Below are 20,624 nucleotides of genomic sequence, written 5' to 3'. Positions count from 1 at the left end.
AATGGAGTAGAGCTGAAGAACAGGAGTCGTGTTCAGCAAAGAACTAAAAACTTTATTTTCCATTTCAACTCAGATGAATGAGAGTCACACCAAATCAGTCCGGGCAGAAACCACGCCCTCTCTCTAAAAGTTCCCCCACAGTCCAGTGAATTATAATATAATATAATATAATAAATTATACTGAATTAACTTGAGTTTGTGTTCAGTTTCAGTTGAGTTTGCGCTAAATAAAACTGTTCTCTTGCCGCAGTATGTAACGCTGATTGACCTTTGACCCCGCCGTCCCCCGGTTCTCAGACGCTGCAGCCTCTCTCCGCTCCAGCAGGGGGCGCTGCTCCAGCGAGCTGCAGCGGCCGCTTCCAGGGAGCGAAGCGCGTCCGGGTGGCCGCTGTTCGGCTGTCGCTGTTGGCGGAGACCGCTCCGGAGAGCCCGGTTCTCCCCCCGGTTCTCCCCCCGGTTCTCCCCGGTTCCCGGCCCCGCCATGGTGCCCCGCAGCTGCTGCGTGAAGCGCTGCCACCGCCGCTCCCACGACCCCGAGGGCCGGAAGCTGCAGCACGGGCTCACCTTCCACCGCTTCCCCGCCTGGAGGCGGAACGAGGGCCGCCTGGTGTCCGAGCTGACCCGGCGGAGGAGGGCGGCCTGGGTGGAGGCCGTGGGCCGGAGCGACATCACCTTCGGCCGGGTGGGGGCCTCCGACACCGTCTGCTCCCGGCACTTCCGCTCAGGTGAGGCGGGAACGAGGCTCTGCTGCCGCGGAGTTTAAACGGTGCAGCGAGTGTTTACGACATCCGGGCATTCCCGGGTTTCCCGGGTTACCCACAACGCGACGCGCCCGCCTCGTGACACCAGCCGCCGCGCCGCCGCAGCGCCGCCCGGTGTGTTCAGGAAGTCAAGCCGAAGAGCTGCTGCGCGGTCGGATGCTCCAGCCACAACATGCAGCAGAGGACGGGGTCTGTCCGCGTGATCCCCGCGGAGCCGGGCCGGCGGAGCAGCTGGATCAGCGCCGTGAGGAGGCTGGGGGCGGACGGCTCGGAGTGGACCCCCCGCAGGACCACCGCCCTCTGCGGAGGACACTTCCTCAGCGGTGAGCCGGTCCGGTCCTCAGACTGTCCTGATCCATGCTTCTGCTGACGGTTCCGGACTTGTTATTAGACTGGTAGTCAAGACCGGTTCAGCCGAGACCCAGACCGGATCAGCTCGAGACCAGGACCCAGACTAAAATACAGCTGTGTTTTTCCATCATGAGGTGCAGAACTTCAGCTCCCTGCTGGTTCTGCTGCTCAGGATCAACATGAGGTTCAGGTCAGCTCCAGAGGACAGCAGGTCTCTGCGGGTCTCTGCAGGTCTCTGCAGGTCTTGACGCGGACTTCAGGTGATCCACCGAGCTCAGATCCCGCTGCAGGAAGGTGTGGATGCATGAACACCTGCTGAGTCTGCAGGAGCTGCATGTTCTCCTCCAGCCGGGTTCATCCAGGGCTCTGAGTCTGCAGGCCGGCCCCGCAGAGACCCCTCACACCCCGACCTCGTCCCCTCCGTCTTCAAGCAGAAGGACCCCGGGTCGTCGGGGTCAAAGGTCAGGACGCTTCCTGCTGCCAGGAAGAGGAAACTGCTGCAGGACCGGCTGGGTCCAGAACCGGGACGGGTCAGCAGGACCTGTCCTCTGGCTGGACGGTCCGGACCGGCCGCCGAGGAGACGGACGCCGTCCAGCAGGAGGACAGGGCGCTGAGGGAGAGGCTGGCCGCAGCAGGCAGGATGCTGTAGCGGTTTCAATAAAATCCCTCTGAGCACTGCATGCCCCCCGAGCCCAGTCCGGCCCCACCCGCCCCCACCCGCCCCATCCCACACTTGGATCGGTGCCGTGAGTCCAGACGGGTCTGTGGTTTACCTCCAGAGCGGCGCCGTGCATCAGGGTCCGGATCATTACAGTTCCCTCAGTCTGGATCAGACCAGGTCTGAGAAGCTCGGCAGGGACTGGGGGGGCAAGAAGAATATGATGCGTTCACTGACAGTCAGTACTTCCTGTGTGGTGCGTTCACTGACAGTCGGTACTTCCTGGGTGGTGCGTTCACTGACAGTCGGTACTTCCTGTGTGGTGCGTTCATAGGCAGGCCGGCGTACGAGATGCTGGAGTCGGACCCGGACTGGATCCCGTCCCTGTACCTGGGTCACTCCGAGCCTCGACGGACCCTGAAGGCACCACCGAGGTCTGAGGCTGTTCAACAGGCGGACACAGCCGGAGGTGAGAGCAACAGCCGGACGGAGGGTCTGTTACTGCAGCCTGCTGGGCGGGGTCTGTTACTGCAGCCTGCTGGGCGGGGCCTGTTCCTGCAGCCTGCTGGGCGGGGTCTGTTACTGCAGCCTGCTGGGCGGGGCCTGTTACTGCAGCCTGCTGGGCGGGGTCTGTTACTGCAGCCTGCTGGGCGGGGCCTGTTACTGCAGCCTGCTGGGTGGGGCCTGTTACTGCAGCCTGCTGGGCGGGGCCTGTTACTGCAGCTGCTGGGCGGGGTCTGTTACTGCAGCCTGCTGGGCGGGGCCTGTTGCTGCAGCTGCTGGGCGGGGCCTGTTACTGCAGCTGCTGGGCGGGGCCTGTTACTGCAACCTGCTGGGCGGGGCCTGTTACTGCAGCTGCTGGGCGGGGCCTGTTACTGCAGCCTGCTGGGCGGGGCCTGTTACTGCAGCCTGCTGGGCGGGGCCTGTTCCTGCAGCCTGCTGGGCGGGGCCTGTTACTGCAGCCTGCTGGGCGGGGCCTGTTACTGCAGCCTGCTGGGCGGGGCCTGTTCCTGCAGCCTGCTGGGCGGGGCCTGTTACTGCAGCCTCGCTTCATGTTTCTCCTCCTGCAGGCGGCCGGCCGGTGGAGGAGCGTCAGCAGGCGGAGGAGAGGGCGGTCCGTCAGGCGCAGCTGCAGCTTATATCCACCAATCAGCAGCCGGAGAGCGCGGACAGGACCAGCAGCTTCAGAGTACGTCGCTCCGCACAGCCGCTTTGCTCTGGCCTGTTGCCACGGCAACGCCCCGGCGCCGCGGTGGCTCCAGCTGAGAAGCTACTAGTGCTAGCACGCATAGCTAGCAGCCATTAGCATTGAGCCCGTTAGCGTTGCGCCTGTTAGCGCTGCGGCTCTTAGCGCTAATTGCTCCATCCTGTCTGTTTCAGGACTTCTTCACCGCCGCTCTTGAAGCGGCCTTGCAGGCCTCCATCAGGTCCAGAGCTGAGTCCAGGATTCAGACCTCCCCTTCCTCCACCAGCTTTAAGATTCCCAGGGTGGAGGACAAGGTGGAGGAAGAGACGGTGTCTTCGTCCGTCTCGTCGCAGCGCTGTGCGGAGTGTGTGCGGCTGCAGGCGAGGGTCCGGCAGCTGGAGAGCAGGGTGTCTGATCTGAGAGGAGACGAGACTCCGCCCACTTCAGAGAGAGGAGAGGAGGAGCAGGAGGTGGAGGAGGAGGAGGTGTCTGAGTGTGAGTGTCCTGTCCAGACTGGTTTCCATGTTGTGCTTTCAGCTGCAGTGGGTTTGAAGAGCAGCATGCTAGCGTGTCGTCATGCTAGCGTGTCAACTTGTTTGCATTCTTGTGTGTTAGCTTGTGGAAGGATGCTAGCTTCTAAGTGTGCTAGCATATTAGCCTGTCAGCGTGCTAGCACTTGTTAGCTTCTCAGCATGCTAGAGTGTTAGCTTGTCAGTTTGCTACCACGTGCTAGCTTGTCAGTGTGCTAGCATGTGATAGCTTGTCAGCATGTTAGCTTGTCGGTGTGTTAGCTGGTCAGCGTGCTAGCACGTGTTAGCATGTGCTAGCTTGTCAGCTGCAGTGGAAGTCAGCCTGGTTCTGTGTTTCAGGGGCGGCGCCGCTCTCGCCCGACCAGGAGTCTCTGCAGGACGGCGACGGCGACGGAGCCTCACTGATTTGGATCCAGGAAACATGACAAATACCCAGTGAAGAGTTGAAAGGTCAAAGGTCAAGGAGAAGCTGAACTTCCCTGTGGACATCAGGGATTCTGATGTGCTTCATGAAACACAGATTCTCCATTCAGAAGTCCATAGGGATTCTGATCATTTTAACCTGCCTCTCTATCAGGATGTACATCACTCAGTCCTAACAGCAGCTTCCTGCAGCAAAGCATCATGGGATATGCAGTCCTTCACAGGTTTCTTTTACGTGTATTTTTGAGAACAACCTGACAGAAATATATAAAAACACCAGCGTGTCAAGAAATCCTCCAGAAACCAAAGAAGCAGCGTTCAGAACTCCATCGAGGATCCGTCTGACTTTACTTCACGCTCCTCCATGTCCTCCATGCAAAGCATCATGGGATGTGTAGTTGTCAACACTGTTCTTCTTCAGTCAGAATCAATGTTTTACTCATGTAAACAGATTCTGACATTGGGTGTGACTCCCTCCAGAGGATCTGCCCCGCTTAAGGTTTTCTTCAGTGTTGAGTGGATGAGTAGCAGTCACACACACACACACACACACACACACACACACACACACACACACTGTGATGAGGAGCTGCTCACACACACTTGTGTGTCCATGTGTGTGAAGTCATGTGAGGAGAAGCCTGAGATCTCCTCACTTTTCCAGATGAATAAAGTCCTGAGTGTCGATATTTTGGTTTTTCAGTTTTTTACAGGATCAGAAACTTTCCACAGGAAGTCGGTGTGACTTTAGCAGAGCTGTAATTCTGCTGCTGACCGCCAGGAGCCGCTGTTTCTCTATTTTTTTCTGGACACTGGAAATAAAACCTGTTTTTATCAGTCTGATTTTCATGCTCAAACGAGACGAATTGAATGTGTTTCATCTTTTTTTATATACATTTTGTTCATTCAATTTAATTTAAACGTGTTTAACTGATTTTCCCAGGACAAAAGTAAAAAACTTTTGAACCAAATTTGATTAAAGTGTGGGAAGAAGGAAACGTTTTGGCCTCAGGTCGTTATTTTTCAGTCTGCTTTGGATTTTTGGTTGTTTTGTGCCTTTGGGGTCAGTTGTGTCTCTTTCTTTTCTGTGTTGCATGAAAAGTGATTCATGTGTTACCAAGGCAACAGAAAAATTGTGTGTGTGTGTGTGCGTGTGTGTGTTTTATGGTGGATGGGTGGATCATCAATAGATTGAAGAAGAAGCCTGTGTGATTATTTGTTGGTAAATAAAGTCATTTGTGCAGTAAATCCCCTCAGAGTGTTTTAGTTGTTTCAGATTCCAGCTCGAATCCATCCTTTATGAATGTTTTCATGTTTTCCAATGAACTTCGTGTTTTCAGTTGTTTTCCACACAGTTCATCAAAATAGTCATTTAAAGCAAAGTCAAATTCAAAATCTTTTCTTTCAATAATAGATGAAAAAAATCTTTAGTTCGTGTAAAGATTTTTTTGTGTTTGTGTCTCAGATATTTCTGTTTTACTGTACGTATGTGTCTGTCTTAAATCTATATAAAATTATATTTAATTTCTATCCGATATTTAATTGTATCTGTCTTAAATTCATATTTAAATTATATTATGTCGGTTAGTTTTTTCATTAGATCTATCCTAAATTTCTATTTAAATGATATTAAATTTCTAGATGTAGTTGTGCTTCCTGCTCTGTTTCTGCTTCTCTCCTCTGTCCTGCTGGACTCTGCACTTTCTCTGCGGGACAAATAAACGACTTTCATTCAACCGGATCTGTTTCTCCCGCTGCTCCGATCCGGAGGTCAGTCAGCGGCCGGCCGGCCGCCGCTCGGCCGCCTCCCGGGCCTCTCTCCCCGGCCCGGCCCCCACGGCCCGCCCGCCGCCGCCGCCGCTGCTCTCCTCTCGCGCGCAGCGGCTGTCTTCCGTCCTCCATGTCATTTCCTGTGGTAAACATGGTGGTCGCGGCCCGCGGAGGCGCCTGAGCCTGGCGGAGAATCCTCCCGACTGCACGGAGCGGCGGCGGCCGGGGGGCGCCGGGGGTCTGCGGCGAGGCGGCCGGGGGGCGCGGCGAGGCGGCCGCACGGCGCTCCGAGCCCCCGCCGGGGCTGCGGCTCCGCTCCAGGTGGGTGAGCGGCGGCGGCCGCGGCGGCCAGCCGGGAAGATGGCTCCTGAGAGCGGGGAGAGGAAGCCCGCTGACCGGGGAGGATCCGGAGCCAAGCCGCCGTGCGTGCGTGCGTGCGTGTGTGTGTGTGTGTGTGTGTGAGAGAGAGAGAGTACTGCAGTGTTTTGCAGGTATTTTGAACGAATATTTCATCACAGATTAGTGGAATTACTGTAGGAAAAAGTAATCAGTTACTTTCTAAAGTGAACTGTAATGTAGCTATAGGGAGGAAGATGCTCTATAGTCTGGTGTCAGAGGAGGAAGATGCTCTATAATCAGGAAGTGGGTTCCTTCAGGACCGGATGTCCTGCTGGGTTTGTGTCACTGATGTTCTTCTCTGATCAGCTGTTTTCTCTCCAGACCAGCGGTGGAACCTGACCACCATCATGCTTCCACCATGAACGACCACGGCTTGGACCTCTGGTGTAAGACGCTTTGTGACTCCTCATCTCACCATCTCACCATGCCCCCACCGACCCCCCACCGTCCCTCCACGTACCCCCACCGTCCCTCCACGTACCCCCACCGTCCCTCCACGTACCCCCACCGTCCCTCCACATACCACCACCGTCCCTCCACGTACCCCCACCGTCCCTCCACGTACCCCCACCGTCCCCCCACGTCCCTCCACGTCCCCCCACCGTCCCTCCACGTACCCCCACCGTCCCTCCACGTCCCCCCACCGTCCCTCCACCATCCCTCCACCATTCCCCCACCGTCCCTCCACGTCCCCCCACCGTCCCTCCACCATCCCTCCACCATTCCCCCACCGTCCCTCCACGTACCCCCACCGTCCCTCCATGTACCCCCACCGTCCCCCCACGTCCCCCCACCGTCCCTCCACCGTCCCTGAACCATCCCCCCACCACCCCCCCACCCTCCAACATCCCTCCAACATCCCCCCACCATCCCTTCACCGTCCCCCCAATCGTCCCCCCACTATCCCCCATCCTTCCCCCACAGTGGATGGACTGAGCGCCTTGCATGGCGGCCACCTCCACTGGTGTGTGAATGTGTGTGTGAATGGGTGAATGTGATAATGCAGTGTAAAGCACTTTGGGCTCTGTCAGTGCAGGGTGAAAGCGCTATATAAGTTTAGTCCATTTACCATTCACCACCGTCCCTCCACCATCCCTCCACCATCCCCCCACCGTCCCACCACCCTCTCATTGTGTGTGTGTGTGTGTGTGTGTGTGTGTGTGTGTGTGTGTGTGTGTGTGTGTGTGTGTGTTTGTGTTACAGTCTGTGAGGACTGTCAGGACTTCTTCCAGAAGGAGTGTCCGTCCCACGGCCCCCCGCTGTTCGTCCCCGACACTCCTTCAGCTCCAGGTTCGGCCAACAGGGCGGCGCTCACCGTCCCGGCCGGTCTGGAGCTCTTCGCCGACGGAGACGAGGTGGACGTCCGCTGCTTGGACCCCGGCTTCCCGAAGGGGGCGCTGTTCGGCCCGTACGAGGGCGAGCTGGTGGCCAGAGACAGATCTGCAGGGTTCTTCTCCTGGATCGTGAGTTTGACCCGTCGGTCACCAGCTTCACCCCGGCTCTCCTCTGATTGGCTGAACCGGGACACATCCAACCAGAGGGTCTCTGTCCTCCTGCTGCAGGTCGTCGGTTTGAACAACACGTATCGGTCCATCGACGGCAGCGATGAGACCAAAGCTAACTGGATGAGGTAAAACTGCTAACTGCTAACTGTCATCGTCTGTCTCCACGTGCTAGCACTGAAGATGCTAACTGCTAACTGTCATCGTCTGTCTCCACATGCTAGCACTGAAGATGCTAACTGCTAACTGTCATCGTCTATCTCCACGTGCTAGCACTGAAGATGCTAACTGCTAACTGTTATCTTCTGTCTCCTTTTGCTAGCACTGAAGATGCTAACTGCTAAATGTTATCTTCTGTCTCCTTGTGCTAGCACTGAAGATGCTAACTGCTAAATGTTATCTTCTGTCTCCTTGTGCTAGCACTGAAGATGCTAACTGCTAACTGTTATCTTCTGTCTCCTTGTGCTAGCACTGAAGATGCTACCTCAGTCACCATAATTTGCAGGGACACTTCTGATGCTAGCGTTGCCGTGTCCGTCCCTCAGGTACGTCCGGACATCCTCGGAAGACAGCGACAGGAACCTGACGGCGTTCCAGCAAGGAGACAAGATCTACTTCCGGGTCTGCCGCCGGCTGGAGGCCGGAGAGAAGCTGAGGGTTTGGTACAGCGACGAATACATCCGGCAAATCCACCGCGTCTCCCAGGACAGCATCGACCGCAACCTGCACACAGGTGAGAGGACAGGTGAGGAGGACAGGTGGTCACAGGTGAGACGAGAGGTGAGGAGGACAGGTGATGACAGTTGGTCACAGGTGAGAGGACAGGTGAGAGGACAGGTGAGGAGGACAGGTGGTCACAGGTGAGGAGGACAGTGTGGAGTTGTGAGAAGGTCAGCCTCCAGGAATCGACTTTGGATGAATCTTTGAAATCGGAGCTGCAGCATTCAGAGAGACGTTCTGGACTCGGTGGACAGTTTGATGTGGAGCTCCAGATACAGATCAGTCAATTTGGGACAAGAGTTCCTCAACTCAAGACATTGAAGACAGACATTTGTAACATTTGGTTTTCAGACCCCGGGAAGCCGTCTGTGCCGTCAAACCTTCAGGAGGACGTTAAGTGTCCCCGACGGACCAAAGACAGCAAACCTGCGAGCAGCGACGAGTCGGATGGTCCGCCTCCCGCCAAGAGGAAGAAGATCGACCTCATCTTCAAAGACATCCTGGAGGCGTCTCTGGACCATCCCGGCGCCGGACCGCCGGCTCACGACGAGAGCGTCCCGCACCTGAAGGTGGAGGAGACGGAGGAGGACGGGCGGAGCAGCCACCGGCCGTCCACCTCGTTCTGCCCCAACTGCGTGAAGCTGAAGAGGAGGATCGTGGAGCTGGAGGAGGAGCTGTCCCGGCTCAGGGCGGTGCAGACGGACGCCGTCGGACCGCCGGAGCAGAGCCAGCAGGACCGGGTCGCTCCGCACCCCGAACAGGGACCGGTCGATGAGTTCCATGGTGAGTTCTCCGTTCTCATGAAGGTGAGCTGCCGCCTGTCGGGAGGTGAGTGTTGACGGTGTCTCTTGGCAGGGATGGAACCCATGACGCCGTCCCATGCGGGTCTGGACGAGGACGATCAGGACATGGACTCCGCCGACGAGTCCATCTCGGCCGATCTGGTCATTTCCCCAGAAGACCCGTCGAAGCTGTCGACGGCGGGCGGCCGCCGCATCCGCCGCTTCAAGCAGGAGTGGCTGAAGAAGTTCTGGTTCCTGCGCTACTCGCCGACCCTGAACGAGATGTGGTGCCACGTCTGCCGCCAGTACACCGTCCAGTCGTCCCGCACCTCCGCCTTCATCGTTGGCTCCAAGCAGTTCAAGATCCACACCATCAAGCTGCACAGCCAGAGCAACCTGCACAAGAAGTGCCTGCAGCTGTACAAGCTGCGCATGCACCCCGAGAAGACGGAGGACATGTGCCGCAGCATGCTGCTGCTCTTCAACGCCGCCTACCACCTGGCACTGGAGGGCCGGCCCTTCTCCGACCTGCGCCCGCTGGCCGAGCTGCTCAAGAAGTGCGAGCTCAAGGTGGTGGACCAGTACATGAACGAGGGGGACTGCCAGGTCCTGATCCACCACATCTCCCGGGCCCTGAAGGAGGACCTGGCTGAAAAGCTGCGCCTGTCCCCCTTCTTGAGCGTCATCGTGGACGCCCAGAACGACGACCTCTTCTCGGACACGGTGGCCGTTTATGTCCAGTTCATCACCAACGAGGGCTCCCCCAACACCGAGTTCCTGTCCCTGCAGAGACTGAGTGTGGCCACCGTGGACGGGTACCTCCAGGCCATGGACCGTGCCTTCGCGGTTCTGGGATTCCGGTTTCAGGACCTGCTGGTGGTGGGCCTCGGCGTGGACGGCGCCAACATCTCCTCGAGCTCCAGAGCCAATCTGTACGTGGCGGTCCAGAAGTCCTACCCCTGGATCCTCTGCCTGCCGGTCATGATCCACCGGCCCCACCTGGAGGTGCTGGACGCCATCGGCGGGAAGGAGCTGGCCTGCCTGGAGGACCTGGAGAACAACCTGAAGCAGCTGCTGAGCTTCTACCGCTACTCGCCCTGCATGATGTCCGAGCTGCGGGGCGCCGCACCGACGCTGTCGGAGGAAACCGAGTTCCTGGGAGACATCAGGGCCGTACGGTGGATCATCGGAGAACCCAACGTCCTCAACGCCCTCATCAAGGACTACCTGGAGGTCGTGGCTCACCTGAAGGAGATCAGCGGTCAGACGCAACGGGCTGACGCCGCCGCCATCGCCCTCAGCCTCCTCCAGTTCCTGTCGGACTACCAGTCGGTGAAACTCATCTACTTCCTGTTGGACGTCATCGCCGTGCTGTCTCGGCTGGCCTTCGCCTTCCAGGGAGAGTACCTGCTGGTGTCCCATGTGGAGGCCCGGATCCAGGAGGCCATCCAGGAGATCGGCCAGCTGGTGGACTCTCCTGGCGAGTACCTGCAGGAGTTCGAGGAGAGCTTCAGGGAGAGCTTCAACGGGGTCGCTCTGAAAAACCTCCGAGTCGCCGAGTCCAAGTTTCAGTCCATCCGAGAGAAGATCTGCAACAGGAGCCAGGGGATCCTGTCCCAGAGGCTGGACCTGCAGAGCCGGCCGTTCGCCAGAGCCTGCAGGGTCCTGGACCTGTCCACCTGGCCGCAGAGCCACGACGAGCTGCAGGCGTACGGCGAGGAGGAGATCCAGATCATATTCAACCACCTGGACTCGGTCCCCTCCGGGGTCCGGACGGAATCCCGCGGCAGCCTGGGGGCGGAGTGGCAGGACCTGAAGGCCGACTACCGCAGCGCCAGCAGCTTCAAGGAGCTGGTCGGCCACGTGTGCCGCTACAAGCAGCGCTTCCCGCTCCTGAACCGGATCCTGCAGGTGGTCCGAGTCCTGCCCAGCTCCGCGGCCTGCTGCGACCGCGGCCGCCTGTCCCTGCAGCGGGCGCGGCGCAGCAGCCGGGCCCGGCTGACCCTGGACCAGATGAACGACCTGCTGACCGTGGCCGTCAACGGGCCGCCCATCGCCGCCTTCGACGGCAAGCGGGCGCTGGACAGCTGGTTCGAGGAGCGGTCTGGCGGCGGCGGCGGCGGCGGCGGCTATCCGCTGTCGGCCGAGATGCTCGGCAGGATGGCGGGCGGCGAGCAGAAGGCCGTCCTGCACAGCGTCGACATCAACACCGACTTCTATCCCGACGTCTGACCGGGAGCAGAGAGGCGGTCTGGAAGAACGTCGTTCAGCACTTTACCGCGTTCCATAAACAATGACGCAGAATGACGGAACAATCCGAAAGAACCGTGAAGCGACAGAACCGCGGAGCAGACCGGCGACCTGAGCGGGATGCGAGCTCCTCGGTGTGGAGGGAAAATCCGGAGGAACTCTGCTGCTTTTGGCTTTTTAAAAACAAACTGCGCCGCGTCAACCTGCAGCACTTTACTGACCACGAGGAACACGAGAACGACAACGCCATGGAACCACACCGAGCGCCGGGACGAGAGAAAAGAAGAAAATCAGCTACGCAGGGGTGTGTGTGTGTGTGTGCGCGTGTGTGTGTCTCAGAATAAAAGCCTGCGCTCGTCGTGCCTGAAATAGCAGACTGTCAGGGGCGTGTGGAGGCTCCATCAGTAATCTGATTACATTCTGTACTCTATGCTGTGTACTGTGTAGCTGTATCCTCTGTATATACGTATAGCTGTAAATGCTCTGCAGTTTGTTTGTATTGAATCACGCTGACGGGGGTGGCGGGTGGAGGAGTTCTGAGGCGCTGCTGCTGTTGACATGTTTGTTTACTGCAGGCACGGGTTTTTTGTTTGTTTGTTTCTCACCGACGCTGGATGTGTGAGGAGCGTTCTGGAGGCTGCATGTTTCCTCCGATGCTTCGGCTGTTTTCTGAGCTGCTGCTGCTCCAATAAACCGGAAGCCAGAAAACTCTGCTGTCTGTCTCTGGAGCCCAGCAGGGGGCGGAGGCCACAGTGGGTCCTGGGTCCCAGGCCCGGTCCCAGTCCCGGTCCCGGCTGCCAGCGTCCTTCCGGAAGTGTGTTTGGACGGATGTGTCGATTACCATGGCAACATAGTCAGCCAGACGCCCCACCGGGACTCACAGTGTAACAGCCGGAGGGACGGGAAGCAGAGCGATGGCAGGAAGCCCGGAGCGGACCGTCCTCAGCCCCACAGCCCTCCACCCGGTGCCTCCACCCGCCGCCTCCACCCTGCTCCTCCACCCAACTCCCCCCCCCCGTCACACATCCACCCAGTGCCTGAACCCGACGCCTCCACCAGGTGCCTCCAACTCCAGCTCCTTCACCCTGCTCCTCCACCCAGCTCTTAAGGGTGTGCGTGTGCGTGTGCGTGTGCGTGTGTGTGGTGGGCGGGGGGGGGGGGGGGGGGGGGGGGGGGGGGGGGGGGGCACCTAAATAGGAACCTTTATACTCTGGGCGGAACCTTCTTCGTCTACCGGAAACTTTACCTGCTGCACCGTGTCAAACATCCAGGTAAGCTGTGAGAACATATTTAAATATATCAGAATATATCAGAATATATCAGAATATATCAAACACTTCCACACATCTCCTGGGAATAAATGAGCCTCAGCTGCGCAGCAGAACCCGTCTGCTGTGCGGAACCGACGTGACTCTGGTGTTCGTTAGCTTCAGCTAGCTGTCTGGAGCGAACGAGTCGAGCTCTGCCGAAGGTTTTACCAACTGTAGAAACACTTTTTTAAAGCTTTTTACTCTACAGAGCAATTCAATTTTAATCCGTGATGAATTAATTTTGTCTCGCGGCCTGGTTTCTTGGTTTATGTCAGATAATTCGGGATTCGGGAATCGTAGCACCGGTGTTACGGGTTATCTGGTTCCCTTATTGATTGGTGACCCCTGCTGCCGCTAATAAACAAGAATATAAACGTTCAAATTGAGGGATGGAAATCAGCAGGATTTGTTCAGAGAGCAGCGAAGTTCACAGCTGTTAAAGAAGGCGAAGTGGAAACAGCTGATCAGACTGAACAGCTGTTCAGTTTGAACAGCTGATCAGACTGAACAGCTGATCAGACTGAACAGTCTCAACATGCTGTTTCACAGCTTTGATCTAAAAGTCTCTGACAGAATGTGGTAAACAGGGTTGGGGAGTAACCGATTACATGTAACGCCATTATGTAATTAGGATACAAAAAAAGTCATTGTCTCTTTTACCATAGATAAAAAAGTGTAATCTGATTACAGGTGTGTCTGGTACAAACATGGACCACTGAGCAGGATTAGTATAGAACATCAGATGGAATTTACTAGAATAACAACAGACATTGGCGGTTGTGTCGGGGTGGAGGTCAGAGGTCATGTCGGGATTGGTCGGGGTGGAGGTCAGAGGTCATGTCGGGATTGGTCGGGGTGGAGGTCAGAGGTCAGCAGGTGTTGCTCACACTCAGCACTGTGTTTGCTGTGTACAGTCGGTACTATGACAGTATGACACGCTGTCTTTATGTTTGCTGGTGAAGTAATTAAAAGTAATCTGGTACATTGCTTCTTATTGAAGTAATCAGAGTAAGTTACTCATTATATTGTTTGACCAGTAAGTTGTAAATATACCAGATTACATTTTTAAAGTAACCCTCCCAACCATGATGGTAGGTGGTGGATTAAAGTGGATTAAGGTGGATGATGATGGTGGATTATGGTGGATTATGACTAGGGCTGGGTACCGTTAGATATTTTTCGGGTACAAGTACTTTTTCGTTGCCTCACATACGTTACCGGTTCCTGAACGGTACTTTTTTCGGTCCCTGCCTTCACGGCACACAGACGACGCCATGACTGCATTTACACTTCCTGCCACTAGGGGTGCTGTTTGCATGTTCAGCCTTATTTTACTCAGACACCACAGAGGAAGAAGGCTGCAGGCTGCATGTTGTTAGAAAAAGAGTGTGAGCGGTAAGACGTGGTCACATGTTCAGTGACGCGATGCAGCGTTTTTTCAGTGAAAGAGAAGAACTGAACCATCGTTTCCTCACATGTTTATTGACGCGCCGCCGCTTTAAGAACCGAAACTGATCCCCGTACGCATGGCTCTGGTTCAGTACCGGTATCTACCCAAGTTTTTCGGTTGGTACCACTGAGGTACCGTTAAACGGTACCCAGCCCTAATTATGACAGTGGATTATGGTGGATTATGACGTTGGATTATGATGATGTATTATGGTGGATTATGACAGTGGATTAAGGTGGATTTTAATGGTGGATTATGATGGAATATGATGATGGATTATGATGGTGAGTTGTGATGGTGGATTATGGAAGATGATGGTAGATTATAGTGGTAGATTATGATGTTAGATTATTGTAGTTTATAGTGTCTGATTGCAGATAATACTGGATTATGTAGATGACGGTGTATGATGGTGGTGATGGCAGTGGAGGATGTTGGATGGTGGTGAAGGATGTTGGAAGGCAGTGGAGATTGTTGGATGGCGGTGGAGGTTGTTGGATGGCGGAGGTTGTTGGATGGTGATGGAGGATGTTGGATGGCGGTGGAGGATGTTGGATGATGGTGGAGGTTGTTGGATGGTGATGGAGGATGTTGGATGGTGATGGAGGATGTTGGATGGCGGTGGAGGATGTTGGATGGTGGTGGAGGTTGTTGGATGACGGTGGAGGTTGTTGGATGGTGATGGAGGATGTTGGATGGCGGTGGAGGATGTTGGATGACGGTGGAGGTTGTTGGATGGCGGTGGAGGATGTTGGATGGTGGTGGAGGTTGTTGGATGGCGGTGGAGGATGTTGGATCGCGGTGGAGGTTGTTGGATGGCGGTGGAGGATGTTGGATCGCGGTGGAGGATGTTGGATGGCGGTGGAGGTTGTTGGATGACGGTGGAGGATGTTGGATGGCGGTGGAGGTTGTTGGATGACGGTGGAGGTTGTTGGATGGTGATGGAGGTTGTTGGATGACGGTGGAGGATGTTGGATGATGGTGGAGGATGTTGGATGGTGATGGAGGTTGTTGGATGACGGTGGAGGATGTTGGATGACGGTGGAGGTTGTTGGATGCCGGTGGAGGATGTTGGATGGCGGTGGAGGATGTTGGATGGTGGTGGAGGTTGTTGGATGGCGGTGGAGGTTGTTGGATGGCGGTGGAGGTTGTTGGATGGCGGTGGAGGTTGTTGGATGACGGTGGAGGATGTTGGATGGCGGTGGAGGATGTTGGATGACGGTGGAGGATGTTGGATGGTGGTGGAGGATGTTGGATGACGGTGGAGGATGTTGGATGGTGGTGGAGGTTGTTGGATGGCGGTGGAGGTTGTTGGATGGCGGTGGAGGTTGTTGGATGGCGGTGGAGGTTGTTGGATGACGGTGGAGGATGTTGGATGGCGGTGGAGGATGTTGGATGACGGTGGAGGATGTTGGATGGCGGTGGAGGATGTTGGATGGTGGTGGAGGTTGTTGGATGGCGGTGGAGGTTGTTGGATGGCGGTGGAGGTTGTTGGATGACGGTGGAGGATGTTGGATGGCGGTGGAGGATGTTGGATGACGGTGGAGGATGTTGGATGGCGGTGGAGGATGTTGGATGGTGGTGGAGGTTGTTGGATGGTGGTGGAGGTTGTTGGATGGCGGTGGAGGTTGTTGGATGGCGGTGGAGGTTGTTGGATGACGGTGGAGGATGTTGGATGGTGATGGAGGATGTTGGATGGCGGTGGAGGATGTTGGATGACGGTGGAGGATGTTGGATGGCGGTGGAGGATGTTGGATGACGGTGGAGGATGTTGGATGGTGATGGAGGTTGTTGGATGACGGTGGAGGTTGTTGGATGACGGTGGAGGTTGTTGGATGGTGATGGAGGTTGTTGGATGACGGTGGAGGATGTTGGATGACGGTGGAGGATGTTGGATGGTGATGGAGGATGTTGGATGGCGGTGTTGAAGTGATTTTGCTTGTTGAGCAGCAGCTGCGTCATCTGCAGGCTGCAACACTGGCGTCCATTCATCCATTCATCCATTCATCCATTCATCCTTCAGATGGACACATGCAGCACCAGCAGTCTACTGATTGGTCCTCACAGCCAAGGAGGCGGAGACACCGACTGAGTGGAGCAGCCGCCATATTGTTTTTATAACGTGTGTGTGTGTGTGTGTGTGTGTGTGTGTGTGTGGTGCAGCAGCACAGTGTCTCCTCTGTCCAGCAGACGACGTCTCGTCCGTCACGAGTCGCCTCTGAAAGAGTGAAAAATGTCAACGAGAACAAAACCGTCTCAGAGCCGAGGACACACACACACACACACACACACACACACACACACACACACACACACACATACACACTCTCTCTCTCAGCAGGCTGCCTGGCGCCGGGTACCGAGTGGTACGAGCTTTTTGTCATGGATGCAGAAGAAGAAGTGTGTGTTCAGTCACTGACGGCGAGCGAGGAGGGGGCGGGGCCTGTCACTCTGCGGGATGGAACTCCCAGGAGAACCCGGGGAACCCGGAGCAGCCCACAGTTCACCAGGCCTGAACCCAAAGGCTGGACCTGATCTTAAACTGGTTTAAACCTGATCTTAAACTGGAGTTAGGCTTTGTTCATAAATATGTGGGCGGAGCCAAAGGAGCCGCACCAGGAAAAAAGATAGTTTTTCAATTCTCCACTAATCGTCTCTTTTCACACCAGCTGTTCCTGACGCAGAGCAGCCGCTCTGAACAAGGGGAGTGTGGCGTTTCCATGACAACCAGGCGGAAGTTGGCGTAAAACCAAAACAGCAGGGGTCTGAAGTTTAACGTGGCGGTCACGCATTTCGGTCTCTGGTCTCGCCTCACACTGTTTTTCACGCTGAAAGAAAAAGAAAAACCCAGTAAATGAGTCGGCTGCTGAGGAACCGCAAGAATCAAACGTGAGCGAGCCTGTCACGTACCTGTCAATCAAAAAAGGAAAGGGGTGGGGCTACAATCGCACACCATCGTGATCCCGTGAGTCTGCTGGAGAAGAGCGGCGGAGCCTCCTCCTTCCTGACGTCCGATCACTTCTGTTGAGCCGACTACGGCGGCCTGCGTGGCTCATAAAGGTGCAGCATCTGGACTTCAGGTCGAGCTAAACATCTGCGCCGAGACCAGGTCCACCAGGCCGCTCCCAGACCAGGTCCACCAGGCCGCTCCCAGACCAGGTCCACCAGGCTGCTCCCAGACCAGGTCCACCAGGCCGCTCCCAGACCAGGTCCACCCAGGCCGCTCCCAGACCAGGTCCACCAGGCCGCTCCCAGACCAGGTCCACCAGGCCGCTCCCAGACCCCCCATTCAGCCGCTCTCAGGGGGGAGTTAGAGCAACAACTGGAGCGAGCGGCGCTTCCACACCGACCCGGTCCGCTGTGCTCGGTCCAGAACTCTGTCAGGTCGAGCTGAAGTGGGGAGGCGTGAAAACACCCTGAAACCGGATTTTAAACTAGAGTTAAGCCTTAAGCCTAAAATTAAACTTGGGTGAATCTGAAGTTCAAGCCTGAGCTGGACAGGCCTGCAGAAAGATAAGCCGGAGTTGAACCTGAAGTTATCCAGTTAAATCGGAAGTTGTTTTGCAACATTGTTGATTCTCCAAACATCTGTGGAGCAGCTGTCGCCACGGCGACCGCTCCACAACAAGCTGAATCCAGCAGAACACCGGGAGGAACGGAGACGCTGCGCGGAGCAGAGCTGAAGGTCAAACAGTCCGAATAACTCTGCAGAAATACCAAACCAACGCAGCACTGTGGCCACGCACGCACGCACGCACGCACGCACGCACGCACAATGCAGGAATAAATTCTACTACTGCAGCTGCATCTTCAACCAACTGATGTGACTGTAGGTGACGCCCAGACTGGAGCATCTTCCTGCTCGTCGTTAAACCGACTCTCCTCTCATAGTCAGGACCGAAAATTGAAAAAGCCCCTTAGAAAACAACATGGTAGGCATTTTTGAGGAAAAGCATTTTAAGCATTGATTTTACATGATTTTTTAGTGCTGAATCCATTTCTGCCGGTTGCCCAGCTGTAAAAGTTACTGTTTAGTCATAATTATTGATTAATTAGTATAATTAATATATTAATCGCCCAAAGTTAGAAATTGCTATTAATTTCCTATTTGTTAATATTATACATATGATTGCTTGGTATCATTGTAAAGAGGACCTTCTAGCCTTTAATTTAAGCCCATATTTGCATTTTTTTGACAAACACAGAGGTCACATGAGCTCTTTAAACTATAAATTACACACATTTTCCCACAATTTTCGCATAAACTATATAGTTTATTTTATCCCTGTGGGATCAAGGGATATCATGGACCCAGAAGCCAACAATCTCAATACTAAATACAGGAAATGTATATTTCTTTGTGAGAGGCTATTGTGAGCCTTAAAATAGCAGTAACCGGCTCAGGCCCATTCACCTCCATTCATTCTTTGCACCAGTATTATGTAAACAAAAAAACCCACACCAATTGTTTAGATGTAATGATACTATTAGTAATATTAATGCAATGACAATCAAAGGCCAAGTAGACATTTTCCATCCTTGTAATCAGTAAAATTCACTGAAGATGGCAACTAATTACAAATATAAATAGTAATGATTAAATCAAAACGGCATTACAGGTTCTTTGTGATCATATTTTTTTTCCTTCAGTTCATTACATATTCATGCAAACGTCATTTGACTTTCGGCACTGACAGGATGCAGTGCATGGGTTTGGCTTACAGCCGCGCCGGGCCGTCTTCCATCCAGTTGTGCAGCCACGGGTCACTAGCTCCTCACAGCATCTGGAACTGCAGGCAACGACATGAGTTCAGGAACAAGCACGTTGTTCTCCATCTTCCATCCCATATTTTCAGGGGGTGGCAGCACCGGGTACTGCAGGTGGGCCTGCCGCCAAGCCGAAGTCTGGAGGTGAACATGATGGATGTGAAATTTCAGAGCGTCTCTGGTGGGTGGGTCTCTCTGTGGTCATGCCTTTAACAAACAGGCCCAAACGGACTTCATTGATGTTGTTTGTGTTGTTTACACCGTATAATTTACAGAAAAACATTTCTGCATTTATGACGGTGGAGTCAATAAGCTCAGGACCTTCACCAAGCCCCTTGAGTAGATGGCTGTGCTGTCGAAATACATTCCAGCAGGTCTTCTTCATGTGTCCTGAAATGTATGATGTCGAGTCACTCCCAGTGACTGCATGGAAACCTGGAAGTAGCTCAAGAACCTCTTCATCCATCTGCAGCTTTTCCACAACTGCACGGATGGGGATGTACTTTCTGTCCTTTGCTGTCCCTGCTTTCATCCAGATTTGTTGGCATGGCATTCTGTGGAAGTAGGCGATCAGCAGAATCAAGACATTGGAGTCTCTCTCACAGTTGGAGTTGAACTTCTCAGCTTTGGGGTTGGAGTTTTTCCCACATCTGTTATAGACAGTTCCTTTATACGATCAGTTGCTGGAGGGTTGTCTCTGTCACAAAGTTAGTCTCGTGCCTGTGCAGCACCTTGTATTGTGTCAAACCCCTGCTGTCCTCCTTTTGATAACTTTTCATTTTTTGTCTCCTGACAGATGAGACATTCTTCTAGAGCTAGAGAGTGGCCAGTGTCCTTCAGAGTGCCAGCAGCTCCATGATCACGCTGAAACAGAAACTATACTGCTTATTTAGCCAGCTTGTTAATGTCTTCTTCTTCTTAGTGCTCCAGGAGGGTCAGGGTATCCCGTCCCGGTGCGTTGAGCTGACCAGGTGAACCAGATTTTTCCAGTGCTGGCGGTCTTGTTCCAGCTGCTCTGCATCCTCCACAGCAACTCCGTGTTGTTGGAGGTCGCCCGCAACGACGTCGAGCCATCGGGTGCGGGGTTTCCCTCGTGGTCGTCTCCAGCCTGCGGCCTCTGGGTCAAACTGGAGAAAGGCTCGTGTTGGATGTTCTGGGAGTAGACGAAGGCCCACGGCCCAGCCAGCGGGTGCGGCGTTGTGCGACCAAGGAAGATGCTCGGGGCTGGCCTGTGCGGGCTCGAAGCAGAAACTCGCTGGGGCCTCCTGATGTTCTCCATGGTTCTCAGAGCCCTGCTATCAAAGCCATCGATTCTGAGGCCAGACTGTCGTTCTGAGGCCACGTTTCTGAGCCATACAGCAGGATGGAGAGGACGGCTAATTTGTAAATCCGGAGCTTCGTCGTGCGTGAGATGGTCTGGTGCCGCCAGAGTGGTTTCCAGAGGGACTGCAGAGCAGGTGCTGCCAGGGCTCGTCTGCGGTCAGTCTCTGGTTTTAGATCCCCGCTGTCTGTCACCATGGAGCCCAGGTACACAAAGTTCTTGACAGGCTCTACAATGTTGCTCCCAATTTGCATGGGAGGTGAATTCACCTCGCTAGCTGTTTTTAATCAATGGAATTCACTGATTTCAAGTAACTTCATTGATTTACATAAACACATTCATCAAATAAAAAACAAGTGTTAGTTACCTAAGATGGATACCAACAAAGTAATGAAAGCTGTCAGCATGCATGTTGGCCTCTTGTCTGCAGTAACTCCCTGGTC

At 54.8% G+C, this 20,624-nt stretch overlaps 2 protein-coding genes across 6 annotated transcripts; both read left to right on the top strand.

Annotated features, from left to right (window-relative positions):
• Positions 1-329: 329 nt before the first annotated feature.
• On the top strand, positions 330-5,148 carry LOC115391865 (uncharacterized). 3 transcript variants are annotated; one of them, XM_030096279.1, is made up of 5 exons: positions 330-725; positions 2,106-2,240; positions 2,842-2,960; positions 3,152-3,563; positions 3,706-5,148. In XM_030096279.1, the coding sequence occupies exons 1-5, from the start codon at positions 482-484 to the stop codon at positions 3,711-3,713; spliced, it is 918 nt and encodes a 305-aa protein (XP_029952139.1). In that variant the 5' UTR covers positions 330-481; the 3' UTR covers positions 3,714-5,148. The 3 variants fall into 3 exon arrangements, with proteins under 3 accessions (XP_029952139.1, XP_029952140.1, XP_029952141.1); XM_030096280.1 differs by having other exon boundaries at positions 331-725; positions 3,152-3,452; positions 3,827-5,148; XM_030096281.1 differs by lacking the exon at positions 330-725 and adding an exon at positions 733-1,084.
• A 649-nt stretch (positions 5,149-5,797) lies between these two features.
• Positions 5,798-12,025, top strand: prdm11 (PR domain containing 11). Of its 3 annotated transcripts, none has more exons than XM_030096207.1 (7): positions 5,798-6,001; positions 6,401-6,465; positions 7,283-7,542; positions 7,642-7,709; positions 8,127-8,314; positions 8,653-9,084; positions 9,157-12,025. In XM_030096207.1, exons 2-7 carry the CDS (start codon positions 6,438-6,440, stop codon positions 11,313-11,315), a joined length of 3,135 nt encoding a protein of 1,044 aa, XP_029952067.1. In that variant the 5' UTR covers positions 5,798-6,001; positions 6,401-6,437; the 3' UTR covers positions 11,316-12,025. The 3 variants fall into 3 exon arrangements, with proteins under 3 accessions (XP_029952067.1, XP_029952068.1, XP_029952069.1); XM_030096208.1 differs by lacking the exon at positions 5,798-6,001 and adding an exon at positions 6,044-6,110; XM_030096209.1 differs by lacking the exon at positions 5,798-6,001 and adding an exon at positions 6,062-6,106.
• The last annotated feature ends 8,599 nt before the right edge of the window (positions 12,026-20,624 follow it).

Source organism: Salarias fasciatus, chromosome 7 (assembly GCF_902148845.1).
Source record: "Salarias fasciatus chromosome 7, fSalaFa1.1, whole genome shotgun sequence".
Lineage (NCBI taxonomy): Eukaryota > Metazoa > Chordata > Actinopteri > Blenniiformes > Blenniidae > Salarias > Salarias fasciatus.
Note: the sequence above shows the minus strand (reverse complement) of the source record. Positions and strands in the feature narration are given on the sequence as shown.